This window comes from Hypomesus transpacificus, chromosome 2 (assembly GCF_021917145.1).
Source record: "Hypomesus transpacificus isolate Combined female chromosome 2, fHypTra1, whole genome shotgun sequence".
Taxonomy (NCBI): domain Eukaryota; kingdom Metazoa; phylum Chordata; class Actinopteri; order Osmeriformes; family Osmeridae; genus Hypomesus; species Hypomesus transpacificus.
Window position 1 is genome coordinate 10,183,412 of NC_061061.1, and position 23,544 is coordinate 10,206,955.

General features: G+C 43.7%; 3 protein-coding genes across 13 annotated transcripts; 1 reads left to right on the top strand and 2 right to left on the bottom strand.

The window, feature by feature from the left end:
- Positions 1–326: 326 nt before the first annotated feature.
- Positions 327–3,981, bottom strand: LOC124480571 (tyrosyl-DNA phosphodiesterase 2). 3 transcript variants are annotated; one of them, XM_047040033.1, is made up of 6 exons: positions 3,285–3,981; positions 2,422–2,976; positions 1,860–1,951; positions 1,521–1,639; positions 1,081–1,251; positions 327–895 (listed from the first exon to the last, which is right to left on the bottom strand). In XM_047040033.1, exons 1-6 carry the CDS (start codon positions 3,311–3,313, stop codon positions 587–589), a joined length of 1,275 nt encoding a protein of 424 aa, XP_046895989.1. In that variant the 5' UTR covers positions 3,314–3,981; the 3' UTR covers positions 327–586. The 3 variants fall into 3 exon arrangements, with proteins under 3 accessions (XP_046895989.1, XP_046896007.1, XP_046895998.1); XM_047040051.1 differs by having other exon boundaries at positions 3,662–3,979; XM_047040042.1 differs by having other exon boundaries at positions 3,666–3,978.
- A 3,589-nt stretch (positions 3,982–7,570) lies between these two features.
- On the top strand, positions 7,571–17,182 carry kiaa0319 (KIAA0319 ortholog). The gene is made up of 20 exons (XM_047037669.1): positions 7,571–7,930; positions 9,027–9,122; positions 9,489–10,183; positions 10,726–10,879; positions 11,097–11,195; positions 11,303–11,400; positions 11,561–11,648; positions 11,757–11,849; positions 12,111–12,243; positions 13,085–13,299; positions 13,556–13,724; positions 14,009–14,157; positions 14,255–14,406; positions 14,536–14,674; positions 14,787–14,946; positions 15,247–15,383; positions 15,675–15,797; positions 15,990–16,080; positions 16,370–16,461; positions 16,616–17,182. Exons 2-20 carry the CDS (start codon positions 9,071–9,073, stop codon positions 16,771–16,773), a joined length of 2,997 nt encoding a protein of 998 aa, XP_046893625.1. The 5' UTR covers positions 7,571–7,930; positions 9,027–9,070; the 3' UTR covers positions 16,774–17,182.
- Positions 17,183–17,504: 322 nt separating this feature from the next.
- On the bottom strand, positions 17,505–23,508 carry aldh5a1 (aldehyde dehydrogenase 5 family, member A1 (succinate-semialdehyde dehydrogenase)). Of its 9 annotated transcripts, none has more exons than XR_006957652.1 (12): positions 22,730–23,491; positions 21,496–21,579; positions 21,018–21,188; positions 20,685–20,801; positions 20,450–20,593; positions 19,979–20,122; positions 19,637–19,795; positions 19,238–19,401; positions 19,083–19,141; positions 18,708–18,928; positions 18,474–18,524; positions 17,505–18,324 (listed from the first exon to the last, which is right to left on the bottom strand). XR_006957652.1 is itself a non-coding variant. In XM_047041408.1 (11 exons), the coding sequence occupies exons 1-11, from the start codon at positions 23,424–23,426 to the stop codon at positions 18,717–18,719; spliced, it is 1,512 nt and encodes a 503-aa protein (XP_046897364.1). In that variant the 5' UTR covers positions 23,427–23,508; the 3' UTR covers positions 17,505–18,716. The 9 variants fall into 9 exon arrangements, 5 of the variants coding, with proteins under 5 accessions (XP_046897364.1, XP_046897354.1, XP_046897342.1 ...); XR_006957650.1 differs by having other exon boundaries at positions 17,505–18,364; XR_006957648.1 differs by having other exon boundaries at positions 18,474–18,928.
- Between the last annotated feature and the right edge of the window lie 36 nt (positions 23,509–23,544).

Here is a 23,544-nt window from a genome sequence, read left to right on the forward strand (position 1 = left end):
CGGGTTTGGATCCATTGCTTACTGATTTCTGAATATGTATTGCCATCAAGGGTAAAGGAGTTGCCACAGCAAAGTGAAAATATCCCAGGATGAGGTGTAGCTCAGTGGCAGATCATTTAACAACATTAAGTCTTTAAATCCCCTGTGTACATCGCTTTGGATAAATGCACCTGCTAAAATGAAAATGAATACTGTCCTTCATCCACCAACACTGTCTTCTAAAAGTAATAAAAGTTAATAGGTTTGTGTTTCCCTCTGGTGGAAAGAACTGGAAATTGCCACCTTACTGTAAACCAAGAGTCCTTCGTTAAAAAGACGCACACAGCTCAAGGCACTGACTTCATTTACTGATATAAATAAAACAGCAAACAATCTGGACAGATCAGTGTTTCCTCTTTTTTGGGGGTTCAGTGGGGGCAGGTCTGTCCGTGCCATTCTCTGAGATGCACTCTAACAATCACGGCAGATAGACGGCCTAAAATTTAGTACAGCCCTATTTCTGATACAGTGGCAGCAGAAATGTTGCTGTGGCGGGGCCCGCAAACACTGCAGATACACACAACAGACATAGCTGTAGTTAGCTTTTTTAGCGTTGCTCGGCTGTTGGTGGACTGGGAGGGTTCATGGTGAAGGTGCACAGGATGCCCCAGTGGTCACTGATGAACCGGCTGCACTCCAGCCTCTCCATGCCGACCAGGACCATGTCCTCGGCCGTAGCCCTCCACCCCTTGACAGCCTGCCGCAAAAACAGGCGGTCAAACCGGAGGCGGGCTGGGAAGGGGAGCTCCTTGTTGTTGTTGGTGAGCAAGTCCCAGGTGAAGGAGCAGTCTTTCGGGCTGCCCAGGGACTCCCACACATCCCTGATACCCCAAGGTAGGCCGCCAAGCTCACTGACCTACAAACACACAAACATAACTCAATTTCACATTTGCTACGTGCCTCCAAATACTGTAGTCCTTCGACACCAGCAGTGTTCCTTTGGGCACTGGAACATGTACTGTACACCCACGTTTGAGAGTCCTAGCTGGCCTCTCATGCTTTCTATCCTCCTTCACTGCCATGTCTCCCTCGCGCTCTCACCTCACGGTCCCTGAGGTTGGTATCTCCTCCGAAGATGACGGTGAGGTCGCTCGGCTGCTCATCCATGCTTCTCCACACCTGCCTCAGCTGAGAGACGCGCTCCTTGGAGTTGTCCTTCATGCTCTCCATGTGAGAGGTCATCAGACACAGGGGGCGACCAAAGAAGCTCACCTTGACACACACAGGTAGGCCAGTAGAACTATCACCACTGTAGCTTAATGGACAAAAATCAACACAATACAGAACAATACATCGGTCTTTCCAGAATCCAGAAACATTTCATAGTAATGTGAAACCCTATTTATAAGTTAACTCCACCAGATAAAAACTGTATTCAACTCTCCTTTTTATACTTCTATAAAAGTACAACATAGGTGCGTGTGTGCAAGACGTGACGCTTGCATCTGTACACATGTAGAATTGTCAATTTGAGTGTTTACATGGGCCATTAGCAAATTCCTCTGCATTTTTGTGTTGGGGTACTTGACGATGCTGGAGTCCAAGAGCTGGAGTCTGGACTTCCTCAGCAGAATGGCCGTGAAGTAACCTCTGTCATCACCTGGGAGCAAGTACACAAACACAACACAGGAGAGGCACAGTCATTCGCAATCACGTTGACGTTACATAGATGGTGGAGTACAGTAGGCTACTTAAAACAAAACTAGGTACAGTTTTATTCAATTGTTTTCAAAAAACGGGATGTTATTGGTCAAGAATAATAATGGAAAGTGGACTAATGTGCACATGAAATTGACAATTTAAGTTATGTAACATCAAACCTGGCAAAACGTGATACGGCTTCAGAACCTCCTTTAAGGCCTTTACGAGGGGCGGGACCACCTCCTGCAGCAGCACCACATCTGGGTGGTATCTTTATCAGTGGGCAAAAAGACAAAACATCTTCCTTTTTTATTCATTCGATTTTGGAGTGACTAATGGCCTGACTAAATGTAGCTTATTTACAAGAATAAGCTACATTTTCAGTGACGAACCCTGTGAATCTTCAGTAAGAAAGCCGCAACTCATTCTGGTGTGTACCAATTTAACCTTCAGTGGAAAGGTAATCTGAGGACATGGCGCAGTTCCTACTTTCACCCTTGCCGTTGTAAAATAAGCAAATATAGACTTAGCAGAGGCAGTCTTCAGTTAATGGTGTTGTGTACTATACCATTGAAGTACTATACCACTGAAGTCATGTAATGATGAGGATTTTGCATACGTGCAAAGCAATTACTCATTTTTGTATGGGAAAAAAAGAAACGTCACCCCATTAGGCCAGGATAGTATAAGTTGGGATTCAGTTACAATGCAACAGTGATAGTTTAATGTCATGTGACTCACTCGATCAGGTGGTCTATGAGGTTGTAGAAACGCTCTTTAATGTTCTCCAAGTCCAGGCCATCTATGTTCCAGGTCAGCAGGCTCAGCTTGTTTGGATCAGCCTTTTTCTTAGGCACCTCTTCATGAACCGCGTCACTGGGTGACTGGTCTGATTGGTTAGGAGATGACTGTGGCAGAGGTGACCAGTCTGGTTGGTCAGGAGATGACTGCAGAAGGGGTGATTGTCTGGACAGAACCTGTTCCTGTTTTGGCTTCTTTGTTGAGGTCAGAGGAGAATTAAGTGAGGTTAAACTTGTAAACTCGTGTCGCTGTAGTTTAATATTATCTTGATTTGGATGAAGTTCCTTTGCGGTTGACTTCCCTGCTTGTATTTCTTTTGAGTTTCGGTGTTGGACGGGGTCAGTAGATGCTGAGGCAGATTCATTTGTTTCTCCCTCCTTATTGTCCCTATTCTCTCCATTTCCTTCTTTCTTCCCCCTTTTCTTCTTTCTCCTTGAGGTCTGTTTTAGACAGTCACCCATCTTCTGGTCACCATTTCCTGGCCTTGTAGAATTGCTGTGATTCCAGCCAATTAGAGCACACAGTCATTAACATCCCCCAAAAACATTGTCAGCTAAAATTAGGAATATTTTTGTGAATACTTTTATCTCAGCTAAACATGGATCATCTACTTTCTGTTTAACATCACTCAGTAGGCTAGAACAGTATATTAGTAGCTATACCTTGGACAATTCAACTGTATGGTTAGATAGTAACTAAAACACCATTTCATGATGACAATTTGTAGGTACAGTGCAGTATCTAAACTTGGTCAACTACGTTAGAGTAGACGTAAACATAAAGTCACTTTCAACGTGCCACACCTTTTCTCTGATACTTGATTGTCCCCCATTTCGAAGTTTCTACCACGGCACAAAGGAAAAAATATTATCCGTACTCAAACACAGATCGCTGACAACAAGGCTTTAAATAAAAGAAAAGGAGCTGATTTGACAGCAGACTGCCCTACGTTCTGACTTCCGGGGTTGGGTTGCTTGACACTTTTGTGCCACCAGACACACGCACGCATGTACATAAACTTTGGCCTGCGTATAGGCTTGCTAAATAAAAACAAATTTCTAGGCTTGCCATGAAGAACAAATCCGTTTTTCCGTTTTGCAAAAGAACGAAAAAACGGACTCACAAACGTTTTTCGTATTCATGCGTGTTCCGTTATAATTATATAAGGAATTAAACTCACGTACACGGACCAAGAACGCCTTTATCTTACAGTTAGATATTCAAACCGGTTATACCAGCTTCGTGTAGTTCTGTTGTCTGCAGATCTTGAAACTTGCTTGAAACGCTACTACGTTCTACGTAAATCCCGCCCACTCGTCCTCAGAAGGGAAATCGAAACTGAATTTCCCGTCATCTAATATCAGATTTAATTTCATGCTAAATATTTAGTAAGTAAACCGAAAGATATAAGCCTACTGTCTCCTACGCTGCCCTATCCTGACCTGTGGTCTGACACAAGGATCAGGCTACAGGTGAAGTTAGTTTCATATTCGACATTCGAAATTCGTCTCACATTCGGAAGACGCTACTTTGACGCGTCGAGTTAGGGACCGGGTGAAAACTAAACCATAAAATGTATGTGTTTAATTATATTTCTATGGCTATAAATTCTTAAAATGTTACCAGATTATTCTAATAATGTCTGATCTACTTCCACACCCTTTACATTTTCAATAATGTTTTTTTTTTTATGATAGAATCGCAAATCTCTGAAAATAGCATGAAATCCTCACTAATTTCAATAACTTTTTTAAACTTGTGTCAAAAACTCTGAAATATACACCAGAGTTTTTAACAATGTCTGATCTACTTCCACACCCTTTATTTTTTAAATAACGTTTTTAACAAAATTTTAATTAAACGCTAATCTCTGAAAATAGCATGAAATCTTCATTAATCTTAATAACTTTTTCAGACTTGTGTCAAGAAAATCTCAAATATACACCACATTATTCTAATAATGTCTAGTATACTTCAACTTTAATTTTAATTAAACTCAACTTTTAATTCAACTTTAATTATAGAAAATCGCTAATCTCTGAAAATAGCATGAAATCCTCGATAATCTTTAAAACCTTTTCAGAATTGTACTGAAAAATGTCAAATATACACCAGATCATTCTAATAATGTCTGGTCTACTTCCAAACCATTTACCTTTTCAATCTTTTTTTTTAAGAAAGAAATTGCAAATCACTGAAAACAGCATTACAGCTGTGCTAAACTAAATTCTGCCCAATGGTCACACAGCTCTGGTCAACCAGGAGCTTGTCTGTGGTTTGATTGTGACAGCATAACCAACGTGTATTTGCACCAATATGCTTTCCACCAAATGCATCAGAGGACAGCCAGGAAGATGGACAGGAAGGGACCAGGAACTCTGTGTGGTCCGACATAGGAGACCAAAGTCCACTTGAGGACTAGTCCAACATTGTCACAACAGCAACCAGGCCAATGCTGACAGCTCAACCCCCCCCCCCCCCACACCCACCACAGGGGAGGTCAGATGGGCAACAGAGAAAAGAAAGTATAATTAGAGAATACAAGGCGACAAATAACAGTTACAATAACCGAACAGAAGATGTGCATATAGACCGAACAGAAGATCAGAGTATTTTGCCTTTTTAGGGCCCCAGTGGGGGACTCCATAGTGCTACTGGGAGACTTCAATTAGTACGTGGAAAATGACAGGGACACCCGGAGAGGCATGATTGGGAGGAAAGGCCTCCCTGATCTGAACCCGAATAGGTGTTTGTTGTTGTATTTCTGTGCTAGTCATGGATTATCTATAACAAACACGATGGTCGAACATAAGGATGCTCATAATTGTATGTGGTACCAGAGCACCCTAGGCCGAAGGTCGATGATTGATTTTGTCATCATGTCGTCGGATCTGAGGTTGTATATTTTTGAGTTTTCAACCTTTCACCATGTTTTGGTGAGTTGGGTCAGGGGGTGGGGGAAGACTCTGGACAGACCTGGTAAACTCAAGCGAGTAGTGCGGGTGAGATGGGACCGTTAGGAGGAGGCCCCTGTTTGCGAGATCTTCAACTCACACCTCCAGCGCAGTTTCTCAGGTATCCCTGCGGAGGTTGGGGGCATTGAACTGGAGTGGGCAATGTTCAAAGCCTCCATTGCTGAAGCATTGGAGAAATGTAGCCTCTGAGGTAGTCACTGAGGTAGTCAAACATCTCCACAGTGGCAAAGCCCGGGGATTCTTGCTCTTCTTGGGCGACCCAATCCCTATACATCCAAAGCGAAAGTTGTGTCCAGGTCCTCTGTACAAAGTTGAGTTTGTTCCGTGTGGGGGTTGGTCTCCGCAAGGGCTGTGCTTTATCACCAATACTGTTTGTGATTTGTTCTGGAAAGGATATTGAGCCGTATTCAGGGTGGGGAAGGATTGCGGTTCGATGAGCTGGGGATTCCATCGCTGCTTTTTGCGGATGATTTGGTCTTCCTGTCATAATCGGTCCGTGACCTTCAGCACTCACTGGATCATTTCGCAGTTGAGTGTGAAGCGGTTCGGATGAGGATCAGCACTTCTAAATCCGAGGACATGGTTCACAGGAAACCCATGGAGTGCTTACTCCAGGTAGGGAATGGGTTCTTACCCCAAGTGAAGGAGTTTAAGTACCTCAGGGTCTTGTTCGCGAGTGAGGGCAGCATGGAGCGGGAGGTTGGCCAGAGAATCGGTGCATTGGGAGCGATCGCATCATTGAGCCGGAAGGCAAAGCTCTCAATCTACCGGTCAAGTTTAGTTCTTACCCTCACCTAGGGTCATGAAAGTTGGTTCATAACCAAAATAACTAGGTCGCGAGTACAAGTGGCTGAAATGAGTTTCCTCAGAAGGGTGGCTGGTGTCTACCTTAGAGATAAGGTGAGTTGCTCAGTTATCCGTGAGGAGCTCGAAGTAGAGCCGCTGCTCATTTACGTCAAAAGGAGCCAGTTGAGGTGGTTTGGGCACCTGTTAAGGATTCTGGTAAGTAAAGGGTGTGGAAGTAGTTAAACCAGTATCAGAATGATCTGGTCTATATTTGAAATTTTTCAGTACAATTTTGAAAAGATTATTAAGATTAGTGAGGATGTCATGTTATTTTCAGAGATTAGCGATTTTGTATCATTCTTTTAAAAACATTGAAAAAGTAAAGAGTGTGGAAATAGGTCAGACATGATTAGAATAACATGGTGTATATTTGAGATTTTTTTACACAAGTTTGAAAAAGTTATTGAGATTAGTGAGGATTTCATGCTGTTTCCTGAGATTAGCGATTTTTTTTACATAAAAAGCCTTGAAAGTAAAGGCTGTGGAAGTATACCAGACATTTTTGGAATGCTCTGCTGTTCGTTCGTTTTATATTCATAAAAATATTATAAAAGTCACAATTTTTCAAAATTGTATGGGTAGTTTTCAACCGGTCCCTAACGCGATGCTGCAAAGTAGCGTCTTCCAAATGTGAGACAAATGTCGAATGTGGAATATGAAACCAAAATTCAACCCACTGCTACATATTCATACCTATAAATAGAAATTTTCAGACCCATCATAATTGCAGGTGTTAGTAAACACATCATTTTTTACTTGAACCCGTGTAGTACTCGCGCTCGGCTAAACTCATGTCTTGATTCCGATTATCTTTCCAAAAGGGTTTTAGGGTCTTTTGTAGAAATGCCTAACATCATTTATTCATATAGCAGACGCTTTTATCCAAAGTTACTTCCAAGAGAGAGCTTTACAACGTGCATAGGTCACTGATCATAACAACAATATAGCCCCGAGCATTGCGGTTAGCCAAAACAAGAAGCAACCAAAAAAAAGTGCCAAAGGGAAGAACCGTAAGAGCATGTTAAGCAAGTTACAATTAAACAACATGAATCGCTAAGTGCAAGTGTACCTGTAGAAAAGCAAGCAACTGTAAAAAAAAAAAAAAAAAAAAAAAAAAAAAAAGGATTAACTAAAATAGAATATTGTTGTCAAAGTGTCACTATGTAGTATTTAATCAGTTCCATAAATACATATAAATGAGAACATTTTAACCAGAAAAACGTTTGACCAGATTTTGTTTTTTAAATATGTAAGACGCTTGCCCACAGATTAGCCTACTGCTAGCACGTTACACGTATTAATGTATCCCACTTGAACGCGCATAGTGCTCGGAGACACAGCCCTAGAGATGCGCCACAAAGGTACCAACGCCCAACAAGCTATAGCCTATAGCCTACAGGCGACAAACGATCATGTAACCGAAACATGCAGGAGTCGACAAAGCCGAAGATGCTTCGTACATGCAGCGTGAATTGCAATAAACGTGGTTACACGGGGATACTAGAGTAGCCTATTGAATGATGTAGGTCTCTTGAGCATCATGAGACGCACCGTTGTATTACATGGATGTCTAGCCACTAACTGCTCCTAAGATACAATTTGGACATATTCCCATCAACTCATCACTGGTGAGTTGCCCACGTCAGCTGCCTTAGTTCTGGTGCAAGTACATTTCTAGAGATGTTTTGGCTTGATAGTTTATTCTTATTTATATTCACATCCATCAAGAACCTAACACAACTGTAAATGCTAAAATGTAATTATTTTGTCTGCCAGTATTTGCATTCTTCCTGTTTACTTCTTGTGTATGCTACTATTGATATAGGCTAGCTTTGTCAGATTTTAGGGAATAGCATAAACAACTAGAATTGTGTATATTATGTCATTGTCAACGCTTTTCGTAATTCCCACTAACACATCTTTGTCGCTGTCCCTCCGCGTTGGGTGCTGAAATCTCCTAGCACGGAACATGCTCATGGGGCTGACATTGTACATAATAAGGCACTACCGTAGTCTCAAGACATCTAACTTGTAATGCCTTGAAATAGATGGCGTTAACTTTTAATGCCTTTAAATAAATGACGTTAAAATATTGGCGTATTTCTCCATGCATTTAGAACTGAAAAATAATACACCGATACAATGAACACATTGCAGTAGTTTGATAGAGCCACACACACACAAAACCGTATTTATTGTCTTGGGTATTCATCTATTTCCAGTTGCTGAATTGCTGAAACAGAGTACTGTGTAATTCAAACAAACCAATAGCTGAAACCCTGTAGATACTCAAATTGATTCTAGTATTTTGCAACTGAGTAGGTCTATACAGGCTGAACAGAACATAAACAACAACATCGAAGCAGTAGCAATCCCCCTCCAGCAGAGTCCTCAATGGACAGTGAGAAAGATGTGCTATGTCATCACTGCCAAGGTGGCAGTAAACTGAGTCACACACACACACATGCACAGGTGGGCGCGCACAAACCCCTTGAGTCAGGGCTAGTTCTACAGAGATAGTACATGTTGCTATGGTGAGACATATGAATTTACACTATTTCAATGGTGATGTAAGCAGTACACATTAATTCTACTTCCAATGTATGTAAGAGAACAGATATCCACATTAGTGTTATTTTATAGTTTTACCTCAGTTTCTGGTTAGATTTGTGTTTTGGGAGTTTTTGATAAACCTGTTTGACTGTAATATGTCTTCTGTTTCAGGTGAAGAAGGCGTCTGCTTTGACCATACAGCAGTCAGGAGCGCCATGTGGAGAAGAACTGCCCTACATGTCTGTCTCTTTCTGCAGTGTCTAGAAGGTCAGTGTGTGTGTGTGTGTGTGTTTCTACTCTGTTCAGTGACACAAAAGAGAGCATCTGATCCCTATTGTCTCCCAGGTGCCGATTGGCATCATTGTAATGTAGTCTATAAGTATATGTGAAGTTGGATTTGCATAATTTATTCCTGTTTTGCTGTTTGGCTCTGGTCACCATCTCTCTCTGGTTCACGGAACTCCCAAACCTGTAGGTATAAGCTAAAAAACATACTGTCAATTCAGGAAGTAAAGAGACACAACCACTTTAGAACAAAAGTAAATGAATGATGCAGGTGTTGCTTTGAGCCTTATTTCTAAATTTTTTGACCGGCATTTTTGAAACGTTGTATTTTTGTACCCTTTCGCACAGGTGTAGTGGCGACTCAGTGCTGGAAGGGGGAGACTTTTTCGGAGGCTGTGGTATCCCCGGCTCTGAGGAGCAGCAGCATCCTGCGGGTGCCCAATGTGGACACCTTGGCCCAGTGTGTTGGGGCCTGCTGTGACCTGCCTGGCTGTGACCTGGCCTGGCTGTTCGAGCAACGCTGCTACATCCTCAGCTGCCGCAAATGGGCCAACTGCCAGCCCAGACAGAGGCCTGGGGCAGATTCTCACCTGACATTCCTCCAGCGTGGGGAGCCCCAGACCCTGGTGCTGAAGTCGCTGGTGCGAGGTGAGCCCTACCCCAGCCGCTGGAGGCTGCCTACCAGGCCGTCTGGGGACGTGGAGGCCCTGAAGGACCTGGCCCTCTTCGATGAGGCTTCCCGCAGTTTCGGCGATCCTGGCATGATGGCGTTGGAGTATTCAGATGGGGAACTCAGTCCTGAGGATAACGGCGCTGAGCCGGATGTCACAGGAGGCGCAAGGGCAGAGGAAGTGTTTCCGGATTGGCCTGCAGAGTTGGAGGAGAGAGACGGTTTCAACCAATCAGAGATGGAGAATGGGCCAGGGGGGTGGCCGGCTGAGGCCAGCATGCCCAAATATAGTCACTCCACTGAGGCGACAGTCAATCACGCACCACCCCCTAGTGACCGGAGGCCTACATTTAGCCCCACCCCTGCAGAGAGAGTAAGTGTCAGCTGAGGTCATTTGAATAGATCAGGGCTGTCTAATCTTGTACCTGGAAAGCTAAAGTCTTGTGAGGTTTTCACCCCAAACCCTAAATTAGCACAGCTGATCCTAATTATTAGCTGGTTGACATGCGGGACTGGGTTTGTTACAACTTGGGTTGGAAGGAATGAATACAGGTTTAGAATAGATTAGATTTAATTCCACAGAGCTTTTAAATACAAATAAAAAAACGAACAGTTGGTCTGAGATTATCATAAGAAAATGTTTAACCACATGAAAGGGCTGTGTGTGTGCTGCTTTTTGACTTTGTGAAGTTGATGTCAAGACAAACACAATTTAATAACCTCTAGTTTATTTGTGTATGTGCGTTTGATTACAGTCTATGAAATTGTCTGTTGCTCTACTGAAAGATAGGATGTGATCTATGTCCCTGGAATCTGCATCTCACAGCAGGTTTCTTTAAGGTGTTTATTTGGGATCAGGACAGCCTATGCAGTTTAAATACTAATGTAACTGTATTTTGTTAATCTCTGATTTAGAATAGTGACCTACAGAATGCACCTTTAAACAACTCAGAGTCTCCAGCCCTCATGCCCTCATCGCAGAACTCCATCCAACATAGCCAAACAAGTCCTTCTGAAGCCACTCCCCTCATCTCCATCACAACGCCTTTCTCCCTGCCCACTCAACCAGGTAATGGATTAAGTTACATTAGATTACACATATTTAATTAATGGACTTTTCTTTGGCTCAAGCACTACTTGTACCTTAGAAAGCAGAATGTAATGCTTATTTATTTTTTATAACAATCTCCTGGTCAGTGGGGTATATACTGTTATGTTTTCATGGTCTTGAATGGGCTTGTGGTTTACTTCACTAGTGTCTATATTCCCCTGTCATCTCTCCTCAGTTAAAGCCCTGCTGGTGTCATTGGGAGACCCCATAGAGGTGCCGTTTCCCATGGATACTGTTGAGCTTGTGGCCTTGGTCAGCCCAGAGCCACTAATAGGTAATGTACACACACACTCACTCATATGTATGCATGTTTTTCATGACGTTTGTGCATGACATTCTCATTTTAATCATATCCTTTGTTTTGTCCCTGCCTCTACATAGGATCATTCTTCAGGTACAACTGGGTTCTGGTTCATTCCACTGATGGCCACAAGGAGGTGATAGAGGGCGAACACAGCAGGGCAGTTCATCTCAGCAATGTGAGTGCTTGTCAAAATGACCTCTTGACTGTGAAACACGACAGTGTGATTCAGTTCAACACTGAATATGTACAAAACTATTGGCGTAATTGGAGTGATAATTCACTGTTTTGAGTTCTGTTAGAAAGACTGCATGTCTGTGTCTGCTCTATTGCATCAGCTGTCGGTCGGGCATTACGTCGTGTCAGTGGTTGTATCTGGAGAAGACGTATATGGAGAGTGTGAAGTTAACCTCACTGTGAACCAAGGTTTGTGAAAATCCAACTTGGATATAAATCACAAGGCCAATGCTAGAAGACAATGAATGGTAATTCAACAGTAATATTGACTACTGACTGAAAATGTCTTCCTCACAGCAGTGAAGTTGAGTCAGCCCCCCACGGCTATCGTCGTCCCGACGTCACAAACCGTGTCGCTTCTTCCCAGCGACACCATCATCAACGGTAGCAGTAAGTAGGAGCATGACCCTCCCACAGTCTATGGTTTAACTCTCCTTGGAAGGGTTAGATGGCTGAGCGGTTAGGGAATTGGGCTACTATTCAAAAGGTTGCCGGTTTGATTCCCGAGCCGTGCGAAATGATGTTGTGTCCCTGGGCAAGGCACGTCACCCTACTTGCCTCGGGGGAAATTTCCCTGTACTTACTTTAAGTCGCTCTGGATAAGAGCGTCTGCTAAATATAAGGGTTTGCACCATTTCTCTCCCGCCCCAGAAAGTCGAGACGATGGAGGGATTGTCAGCTACCGCTGGGACCAGGTGGCAGGTGCACCTGTGGAGCTTGGGCCCTCCTTGGACTCGCAGATCCTTAGTCTTCCCACTCTGACGCCTGGAGAGTACAAGTTCAAGTAAGGCTAGCAAATAAGTTACTCTGGAACAGGATACATAGTCTTTATAATAGATTGTGTGTTTACTATCTAACCATCGAGATTTAGCGGTTTATTCAATGTATTTTTGTCATGTAAGCAGTGTCAATGGTTGATAGGCAGTTGTTAAAAGTAAAGGTGGGAATGTCAAGGAAACTATTCACAAATAGAGAACCATTCAGCTCTGTTCCGGTTTGTTCTGTGCTATTCTTTCATGGACGCAGCAATACAGTTATGGTTTGGTTTGCACTTGATTGTTAAGATTTCTGAGTACCAATTCAAACTAAAACAATATGTTTAATCATAGCAGATTGACAAGCTGTGTAAATTAAGAGAGTAGCTGTGTAAATTCCCAGATTGTTAACATCCCAGTGTGAAACAAAATGTTGTCACTTGGAGGTAGGATCCTGATTTTAGCCAATACAACCCTGTTTTGGTGAATACATTGTTTGCAAGATTTTATAAAACAAGCCTACTGTAAAAAAACATCCTGAATATAAATCTACTTTTTATGTTGTAAGTTATGGTTTGTAAAAAGCCTCAATTACAGTTGCACAAGCAAGGTTTATTCCAGTTCACAGCCATTACACCAAACAGCACTGTAGCCATTATACAACACATTTCTACATCAAGGTTTTGGTGGTCTTTTGAGCCTTTTCACAAACCATAGTTTACTGTGTAAAACATATTTTTTTGTTTTTAATTGTATTCTTTATTTCCTATCTAGTCTTGTCATAGCAATTGTTTTGTTTAGTCTGGTACAATTACCAACTTTGCTACCTCTACAGTATGTGTTTCCATTGATTTGATCTTTCGTTGCCAGTCTGACGGTGACTGATTCAGACGGCTTAACAGACTCCGCCACAGCTTCAGTGAAGGTCGTCCAGCCTGAGAGGGATGACCTCTCCGTCCCCCACAGCCCTCCTGCCGTCACAACCATGAGCCCCAGGCCTGCCCTCAGCTCAACCCTCAGGGAGGGAGACCCCACCCCAGCCAGATCACCTGACCTCCCCCCTGGCACCACTCCTGTCAAACCAGGTAACGTTTCTGTCTGGTTATCATGTATCATTTGATCATTACAAACAATTGAAATGTTGATTACAGGTGTGGTCATGTACATTTTTTGGAATTGTTACATCCTTATTTGTGTATAAGCTTTGATTCTATTACAGAATTGTGTTCTCACTGTTCAATCCCTGAGTGGACTTTTCTTCCACAAAAAAAAGGTATTCACTGTCACTAATCAAAGGAAAGGACACTCGAGTCACAGTGGTGGTTCTGTTGTTCTCCTCAGAGACAGGTGACGTCCCCGTAGCCGAGGTTAAGCCAGAGTCAAACCTGACCCCTAAGGCCCTAGTGGGACCGGACAGACAGCTGACCCTCCCGGTAACCAGCATTATGCTGGACGGCAGCGGCTCCACAGATGACCATGGCATTGTCAGCTACCACTGGGACACCATCAGGTAGGCATTGCAACAGGGTCAAAGGTCATGTAGGATTATAATGGATAAGGGTTCAAGTCTCTTAATCCTAAACTTGGGAAATCATTATCTGTAGTTATGTTAGCTGACTGTAACAAGTTTTTGGTTAAGGATTATCTATTTTTAAATGTTGGGGTTTCATGATTCAATAAAAATATTATGGCAAATGTAGAGAAGAAAATGTATTTACTCCTATTGGATAAGTGTTAAAAAATACCATGTGCACTATTGGATTACAGTTGTGAAATACATGTTTTGATTTACAGCGGCCCACCTGGATTGAAAATAGAAGGTGTGGATAAAGCTATTGCCACAGCGACGGGCCTCCGCGCAGGCCGCTACACATTCAGGCTGATCGTGAGTGACCAAGAGGGCGCCACAGACAGCGCCTCACTGACCATAAGGATCCAGGAGGGTAAGAGACTGTCGAATACTTCAATCTCGATGTATATGACGTGTCATGGGTATAATACTTGCTCAACCTCAACCTCAAACTATCCATCTTCCCTCAGCTAGAAACGTTCCACCTGTAGCCCATGCCAGTGGCAGCCACACTCTCACTATGCCCAACAACTCCCTGGTTCTCAGGGGTTCCGTGACGAATGGCAACCCAGCTGAGGTGCGCTTCCTGTGGGTGCGGGACAGCCAGAGTCCTGCTGCTGGGGTAAGTACAAATGCAAATCATTTTGATTTCTTGTCACACATGTAGAACTGTGATGAATTGCGTTGTTTTTCTCACTGTCTACTCTCTCGTCTCCTGTCTTATCTGTTCATGCTTTCTCCTCTCTCCTAGGATGTTCTGTATGGGTCGGTAAACCAGGCCTCACTCTACCTCACCAACCTTGTAGAGGGGACCTATCTGTTCCAGCTCCGTGTGACTGACTCCCAGGGACGCACCAGCACGGCCACAGCCACTGTGGAAGTGCGCCCAGGTAGGTGTGTGCTTGTGTGAGTCCATAACACAACGCCAGCCAGCGGTGTCTTATCCTATGTGCCCTCAGTGCGCTCCGTTGACCCGCTGTGCACCCCTGCTTCCCCCTCCAGACCCCGGGGGGAGTGAGGAGGTGGAGGTGGAGATGCTGGTGCCTGTGGCCCAGGTGAGCGTGGCTCAGAAGGACACGGTGCTCAGGCAGCTGGCCGCGCTGCTCCACGTGCTGGACAGCGACATCCACCTCAGAGGGCTGAGAGGACACTCCGACCTGAGGTAGCAGTCACACACATACACACATACAGTATACAGACACGCGCACACACAGCATACACACATTCAGACACAAACGCATATAGACATGCATGCATGTAGACGTACACGTATTCAGAAATGCACACAAACACACAGACATATGCACATTCAGGCAAACACATACAGACATGCACATACACACTGATTGACACATTAGAGAATATACTGTGCAAGGTCATCTGGGACACACTTTCTGCTCAATCATGCACACACATTTAACCGTTTGGGACTGATTTGTTTTCTGTGTGTGTGTATTTACAGCACAGTGTTAAGGTTCTCGGTGCAGGGCCCAGAGGGACCGGTTGCTGGTACCAAACTGGCCAGTTTGCTGCGTACCCAGCTGCTGAGAGAGAAGACAGATTATCTGCTCTTCAGAGTTCTCCGCGTGGACACAGTCTGTGAGTGGAGCAACACTGGATCTAGCATTGGACATAAGAAGACCATTGATATCTCTACATTGATTGTTGTAATATACATTATTATATCAGTGTTGTTATATTTTGCGAGGAAAATTCTTATATCTTTGGAAATGAGATTTAAGAGAAACATGTTACTGTAACTGATTTTATTTCTTTGTTTACCGAAGACACCGATTTTTCTCCTCTTCTTCTGTCCTCCATCTCATCCTGTTCTGTGAATGTTTGCCGTGGTCTTTTGGTCCTAAACGTTCTGCTCTGGTGTGACTGCAGTGTGCCTGCTTCGATGCTCCGGTCACGGGCAGTGTGACCCGGTCACCAAGGAGTGTGTCTGCGACCCCTTCTGGACAGAGAATCTCATTCGTCTCTTCCTCGGCGACGGAGAGAGCAATTGTGGTGAGAACTAAAATGACGTGCAGGGTCACACATGAACCTATAGACAAACCATGCATTCATGAGTTGAATAGGCTCCTTCATCTTTTCCTAAGTTAGCATCAGGGTAACACCCTCATATACTTGCTTGTTTACACATTTAATGCGAATGTAATTATTAACATGTAAATCATGGTCCTTTTTTCTGTTGGGCAGAATGGAGAGTGCTGTATGTCGTCATCTCCTGCTTCATGGTTGTAGTTTTCATCATGTCCTTCACCTGGGCTTTCATCTGCTGCTGCAAGAGGTGACCTCTGACCTTTCACCCTCTGTACTTTACATGCAAGCAGGACATTTACTTTGTATTAAATGAATGAGCTTCACTGTAGTTCACCAATTCATTAAGCATATACTATGTGAAGTAATACCTACATTTCTGAGTACAAAAGTACATGGCTTTCAGACAGAATTACTAGAACTAGTCAGAATTGAAGTAAAAGAGTGTGTGTCAGGAAGGTAATTATGCAATTCAGACAGATTTGTTATTTGAATGCAAAGTTTTGTATCAATAGAGCAGTGGTTTCTTGAATGTTTAGAAGAAGGCGAACCAAGATCAGAAAGAAAACCAAGTACACCATCCTTGACAACATGGATGAACAGGAGAGGATGGAGCTGCGGCCCAAATACAGTGAGAAAAGTCTCGTCATTGGCTGTGTGTCACATGGGTGTACTTTTACGGGAGTCTTTCCATGAAATAAGGTGGAGTGTTAGCTAGCTATTGGCAGCTCCCTCCCAACTATGGTGCCCCTCACATTTCATCTGACCATTTCATGTCAATCCAGACATCAAACACAGGAGCACGGAGCACAATTCCAGCTTGATGATGTCAGAGTCGGAGCTGGACAGCGACCAGGACACCATCTTTAGCCGCGACCGGCCCGTCAGGAGCAGGAATCGAGCCAGCGTTCAAGCTTCCCGAAACGGAAACGCTTTTGGGTGAGCGGGAAAATGGAGGCAGACCGACAATCGTTTTTGTGAGCCCCCATTGAGACCATAGTTGGGACAAAGGATCAACTGGATTTTGTACTTGTTTTTTTTATGTGTAGGCTCACCTGGACTGGCCATGTATCTGTACTATCATATACAGTTAGTGAAGGGCCAGACCAGGGTGTAGGCCTGCAGACTTTAGGACCCTGAATCTTGATGAAATTGATGAATTTACAGTCATAGAGAAGTGGTGGTTATTTGATACAGCACTTTAAGGACCACGGTGCACTTTGCCCAGCAGCCTCATGTACTCCTACGGATATCAACCTAGCCTGTGAATGTAGAGTTGTCATGCACACTCACTACTAGCCTGTTACTGACATGTACCTTCCCTCCTCAACAATAAAGCTACTTGAAAATTTGACCAGTCTTCTATGTACATGGCTGAACTTCTCATTAAGGTACTCGATGCATTCTGTTGACATTTTGGGTTTATCTTTACACATACGAATAGTTAAATGTTGAGTCAGGTTTTGTCATTTCCAACTGAATTGTAATTTAGATTTTTGTTCTAAGTGAGTATAATTTATTTCATTTATATCCTTTGTGAGACTTCAATATTTTACCTTTTTTAAAGACACTTGGAAAATATTTATACTCTATCAAACAGAACAGTTTGTTGGATGTTGTATTATCCTGTCAAAGCTAAAGGGATATAGGTTTGTGATCATACAACACAAAACATTTTACAGTAATAGCTTTTTTAATTATTTCCACAAGTAATCCATATAATATTTACAATAGTTAGAAATATATGTTATGACTATAAAACTGAATTGACAAAAAAACATTTGAATGGCACTTGGGTCAACATTTCGCAGGAGACAAGATCTTTCATTGCAGGCATGTAATTAACAGTATTGAATTCAGTTAGTCTATTTCATGTATTTAAATGTTAAAGACACTCAAAATGACCATGTAACATCCCAACATAATCAAGAACTATCCTAATCCAATTCGTAGGATAGGACAATTTGTTCAAAAGAAAGAAGTGTCAATACAACAATGTTAATGTAGTATTACGCAGCACATCTGAAACATCTATATTCAAAATATTCAAAATCCAAGTATCATGAAATTGTAATTAAATTAGATTTAGCAGATACAATTTATAATATCACAATACCCCAGACATCAAAATACATCACAGTTATTTATAAAGATTTTTTATAATAATTAAATTGAATTATTGTGCATTGGTATGAATCTCACTATCAGTGGAGTTGTGCTTATTTTCATGCTCATCTTGCTACACTTCATATTATTTGAAGTTGAAATGAACATTGATGGTATTTGCACAAATAAAACTATGTAAAGTTGCAGAACAACTAAGCAGCAAAGATCTAGTACTATCAAGGGCCAGATCCAAGAAGCACCCTCTTATGAACCCAGAATTTCTCCCATCTGTCTACATGCAGTCCATCAACTTGGCAGTATAAGTCTGTTGATAGCATATTTTAATGTAGTCTAGGAGTCTTCAGCAGTGATTTTCCTACTTCTTCACCTGTATCCAAGCAATTAAGGCTCTTGTTAGGTTTCTTCCTCTATTTGCAGAGACAGGAAATGACAAAATAATACCAGTCTTGTTATACTTCTACAAGGAATCATACGTGATGATTGTCATCTACTGTTTTAGCTGTGTGAATGATTTACCTATGACATGGACCCTCAGCGAATCTCCCTTTGACCAGCACTCAACCCCACCTTGTATCAGATGGGGGTCAAAAAGCCCTTAACTTCAGATTCTGGATGTTTCTCTTCCAGATTCATACTGCAGTTATTGAACCCTAATCCCAGATTTGTAGTTAAGGGCAACCTCTTTAGCAATCACCTTCAAAACTACCCCATGAAGACAACTGAATCAAAGGTACTGGGAGGTCAACCGACCTTCATCTTTTAGCGGCTCAGGCCTCCGAAGCACATGTACTTGACGTCCAGATACTCCTCGATACCGTACTTGGAGCCCTCGCGGCCCAGACCCGACTGTTTGACCCCGCCGAAGGAGGCCTCCGCGGTGGAGATGAGGCCCTCGTTGACCCCCACCATGCCCACCTCCAGGTTCTCCGCCATTCGCCAGATCTGACTGACGTCCTGTGAGTAGAAATACCCTGTGGGAGATGGGGGAGGCGGTTAGCAAACGGCAATACAACAATACAACTGCCCTGAAACCCAAGAGGGTTGGACACTGTTTGCTTTTCAATGACATTCAAATGATCCCAGAGGCCTCTCTGAATAAAAATGCTGTGAACTGTGTTAGCTTACCTGCTAACCCCACGTGAGAAGCGTTCGCGATGGCAAGTGCCTCCTCCTCTGAATTGAACCTGGGGTGGAAAAACATAAAGGATACATCCCACATCCAACACTTGACACGAAACAGAGCAACATCTTCTAAGGATTGAGCAGGCTCTCTGGCTGACCTGATGACTGGTATGAGGGGGCCAAAGGTCTCCTCCTTGGTGCACAGCATGTCCGTGGTAACGTCAGCCAGCAGGGTGGGCTGCATGAAGGAGCCGTCCAGACGTTTGCCCCCCCTCAGCACCTTGGCCCCCAGCGACACTGCGTCAGTCACCTGGTGCTCCACCTGAAAGAAACTCATCGTTAATGGTGGCCATGACAGTTAACAACCCAAAGCCTAGGCCTGCTTTGAACAACTAAATACATCTTTTCTCTTCCTTGTGGCAATCTAGAATCGGAGAGGTCCAAGTGGGCATTTGACTACACAACGGTAATCAATGAAATCTAAACCAACTGGATCACATATCAAATATTCTTAAGTCTCAGGGTGTTGGAGACTGAAAGAAAGGATGGCCTGTTACCTTCTCAGCAGCGCGGACGTTAATGAGGGGCCCCTGGGTGGTGGTGGGGTCAGAGCCGTGGCCAGTCCTGAGCTCTGCGTCCATGGCCAGGCCTAGCTTCTCCATGAAGCGATCGTGGATGCCACTCTGAACCAGAAAGCGGTTGGAGCACACGCACGTCTGGAGAGCGGGGAGTGTAAAGTGTATTTATTTTTTCATCTTAGGTTAAGTCTAAAACTAATTATTTACGCAAATGCCTTACCGACAATTGTTAACTTTCTACCTCCGAACATGCCAAATACTGTTAAAACAACAAGTGAGTATACAACTTAATTGTAAGACCTCACGGGGGACTCTCTGTACCTGTCCTGAGTTCCTGAACTTGGAGGCCATGGCTCCTGCTACAGCCTTGTCCACGTCTGCACTGTCAAACACAATGAAGGGAGCATGGCCGCCCAGCTCCATGGAAACCCTCTTGACGGTGTCAGCAGCGTGTTTCAAGAGGATCTGGGGTAGAAGGTGACATTACAGAAAAAACACTACCAATTAGGTGTGTTACATTTACATGTATTGTAGCATTACACTTGTTCAGGGGTGTATTCAGAGCTGTATTTGAAGGATGGGAGCATAGTTCATATACAGTGCAGTGCCTCCTTTTAACACTATTAGCATTTTCAATCCTACTCATGGCATTCAATGGCATCCACCATTAGTCTCCATCCTGTGTTCTTGGCTTAACCATGGACAATACACTGACAATAGCACTTCTAAGTTGTAGTCTTTTGTTTGATATCAGTTTGTTAGTGGTGTGAAGAGTTTACTGCACGGCCCTACCTTGCCTGTGGCCGTAGAGCCAGTAAAGGAGACCTTCCCCACCAGGGGGTCTGTGCACAGGACCTCCCCCACAGAGGGGGTCTTCTCCCTGGAGCAGGGCACCACATTGAACACTCCAGCTGGGATCCCCGCCTGGCTTGCCAGCTGCGCACACACACACACACACACAGAGGATGTAATGACGGTACATTTGCGGCAGGAAGTTCTGGTTGACAGGAGGACGTTAGGTACTGACCTCGGCGAGCGCCAGGGCAGAGAGGGGCGTGTCCTCAGCAGGCTTCACCACCACCGTGCAGCCGGCCGCCAGGGCAGCGCCCACTTTCCTGGTGATCATGGCGCTGGGGAAGTTCCACTATGCAGAGGAACAACAAATTCAGTTTATTGTTGCAGATAATGATGCTGAAGTGACAGTTACCATCTAATATTGGGGTAATAGGGGGACAAGTGTTCAGGAGGTGCGGTGCATCAATCTTTTTTTTTACACATTCCACTCATCCCGTGTAGCAGTGGTTCCATGTATAGGTGGTGCATCATAGCCCACACAAAGCCTCCTTCTAGTTCTGCTCACCGGGGTGATGATGGAAGCCACGCCCACTGGTTGTTTGAGCAGCAGGATCTTGCGGTCCTTGAAGGCCGAGGGGACCACGTCTCCGTAGACGCGGCGTGCCTCCTCGGAGAACCATTCCAGGAAGGCGGAAGCGTAGGCGATCTCACCCAGAGACTCCTTCATAGGCTTGCCCTGAATTACAGACACGGGACCAACACCACATGGTGAGAGACCCACACGCATGCCCAGTTACAAAACATGTGGTTTGATACACACACTGACAGTTTTCTTTTTCAGCACAGTTGTATTCACTTAAATACTGTATGTTGCCAACTAATAAAAAATAAAAAAGACTAATATATACTCTCATTTTTTGATGGATAGCATGGATACCAAGTTAACATGTGGCTGCCACATACAAATGCCTGGACTTTGACATCTCCCGCAGTTGATGATTTCTTATCATGCACCCTCAAAGGACCCAAGAAGGAGTACTCACACATTCAAACGTGATCAGCTTAGCCAGGTCCTCCTTGTGCAGTGTCATCAGGTCGTACCATTTCCGCAGGAGCACGCTTCTCTCCTGGGGACCCAACAGACCGCAGAGGGAGCTCAGTGAGGTGAAAGATCCTCCTGAGTCTGTCTGGGAAAAATCTTTCTATCGCCGGCCGTTCGGCTCTAGCCCTGGGGTGCATACCACTTGTCAGGACAACAACATAGGACTTAGCAAAGAGAGCCCGCACTTGCAGATCTTCATAATAAAATGGATGTAGGTCATTGATATAGTAGCCTATGCGTTGAACTTGTTAATGTCAAGGGTGTATTCATTGAATAGTTCTAGCTTTTAGAGTAATACAAGCAGATTGTTTTGTATTGTTTAGTATAAAAGGTATAAGTACAGTGGAAATAGAGAAGAGACACGAAGATAGAGACATACTGAGGAATAAACAGGATATGGATAGACAAATGAGTGAGAACTAGGGAAGGGGATTGTTGTAACATTGCTGTCACTGGAGTGGAAAATAAAGCTGGCACCGCAACTATCTTGGAAGAAGACGAAACTGGAAAAAACTGGATCCTCTCAAAAACACAAGCTGGACCTGCATGTTCGGTCAAATTGTTGAGTGATTTATTAAATGAGAGTGTGAGCTCAAGGCTCCTAACTCCGCAATCAATCTTAACCAACACACTTGTGTGATCATGCACTTCGCTGGCAAGCTGATTGCAAGATCAGTACGACTCAGGAAATGTAGTTTCATAGTACTTCAATACATATTGATCCTTGACTCTCCGAATTATTCCAGTGTAAACAGCATGACATGGTTGCATGAGCACTGGTATGGTAAACCATGTATATAGTGCCTATGCCTATGCATGCACCATGCTGACATTATAACTGTAAAGACGATTTGCTAAAGGAAACGTTATTTTTTCAGTTTGACAGTGATTGTAATATGGCAACTGACCTCCACAAAGTCCAGCAGCATTTCATAAAAGGTTACAGTGCGTACGTAATTGGTTGGGAAGCCAAACAGTGTGACACATGGATGTAGTAAGATGTGGTTCCCTTTGAAGCAGTGTTTTGGTGGCCATGGTTGTAAATAATCACATGAAATGACCGTGCATTGTAGACAAGATAATGCAATAATGCATGTCAATGCAGACAGGGTGGCCTTCTGTGACAAAATAGATCATATCGATCGCAACCGGATTGCAATAAATAATTTTAATACCTTGGCTGTGTATTGCTTCCATGAATAGAATGCCTTGTAGGCTGCGTCGACCGCTGTTTTAGCTTCGGATGGACCGCAGTCTGCTACTTTTGCAATCTCTTCTCCTGTCGCTGGGTCCAACACTGAGAAGGACGAGGCAGCAGATATCCAACGCCCGTCTACATAGCCCTGACTACGTAGCAGTTGTGCAGAAATATCGAGGCTATACTCCCGATGCATGACAGCGGGTAGGCCTGTCAAAACCTGGCGGAGAAAACAGCGAGTCTGTATTAAACAGAAGCTACCCATTGCAGTTAATGCACTCTGTCTTCGAGGGTATGCAAATGGGATGCTCGCGTTTTGTTTGTGGAAATCTTCTGCAGTCAGTGCTGAATTTTTATAAGAGCTATAGGCTATCCGCGACTAAGTCAGTTTGAACCGGTCTCAAAAGCGGTCTTGCTAAACACGTGATCATTCACTAACACAATACTGGGCTTCTTAAGCAATTTTCATTCGGTTGTCTTCTCCCGACGATGCTAATGCTACATTATATAATTTTATCAATACATTGCAACCCATTTACAAAAGGTCTTAGGTCCAACAACCGTAACGCTGTAGATGGACAAGTCTACGTGAAAAAATGCATAACTGTCAGTATCAACTCAAATGTACATTGCAAATAATTTATACTGGAAGACTTTACATCCGTCAGTTCCATCAATTGTTTCCAGATTCAGCAGGAGCTACTTTCGCTTTAGCCTTGAACGCCCATCTACAAAACTACGCCGCAATGCAACGCAACCCCGTCTGCTTGAAAACATGACCACATGACCACA

Coding starts and splice junctions, on each gene's coding strand:
- LOC124480571 (XM_047040033.1), bottom strand. CDS start 3,313: ATGGGGGACAATCAAGTATCAGAGAAAAG. Junction 1,640..1,859: donor GCCGTATCACGTTTTGCCAG/GTTTGATGTTAC, acceptor ACTTGCTCCCAG/GTGATGACAGAGGTTACTTC. Junction 896..1,080: donor CCAACCTCAGGGACCGTGAG/GTGAGAGCGCGA, acceptor GTGTGTTTGTAG/GTCAGTGAGCTTGGCGGCCT.
- aldh5a1 (XM_047041398.1), bottom strand. CDS start 23,017: ATGGGTAGCTTCTGTTTAATACAGACTCGCTGTTTTCTCCGCCAGGTT. Junction 21,189..21,495: donor AGCTGATCACGTTTGAATGT/GTGAGTACTCCT, acceptor TCTGTAATTCAG/GGCAAGCCTATGAAGGAGTC. Junction 19,402..19,636: donor ACGTCCGCGCTGCTGAGAAG/GTAACAGGCCAT, acceptor AGTTTCTTTCAG/GTGGAGCACCAGGTGACTGA.
- kiaa0319 (XM_047037669.1), top strand. CDS start 9,071: ATGTGGAGAAGAACTGCCCTACATGTCTGTCTCTTTCTGCAGTGTCTA. Junction 9,123..9,488: donor CTTTCTGCAGTGTCTAGAAG/GTCAGTGTGTGT, acceptor CCTTTCGCACAG/GTGTAGTGGCGACTCAGTGC. Junction 15,798..15,989: donor CGACGGAGAGAGCAATTGTG/GTGAGAACTAAA, acceptor TCTGTTGGGCAG/AATGGAGAGTGCTGTATGTC.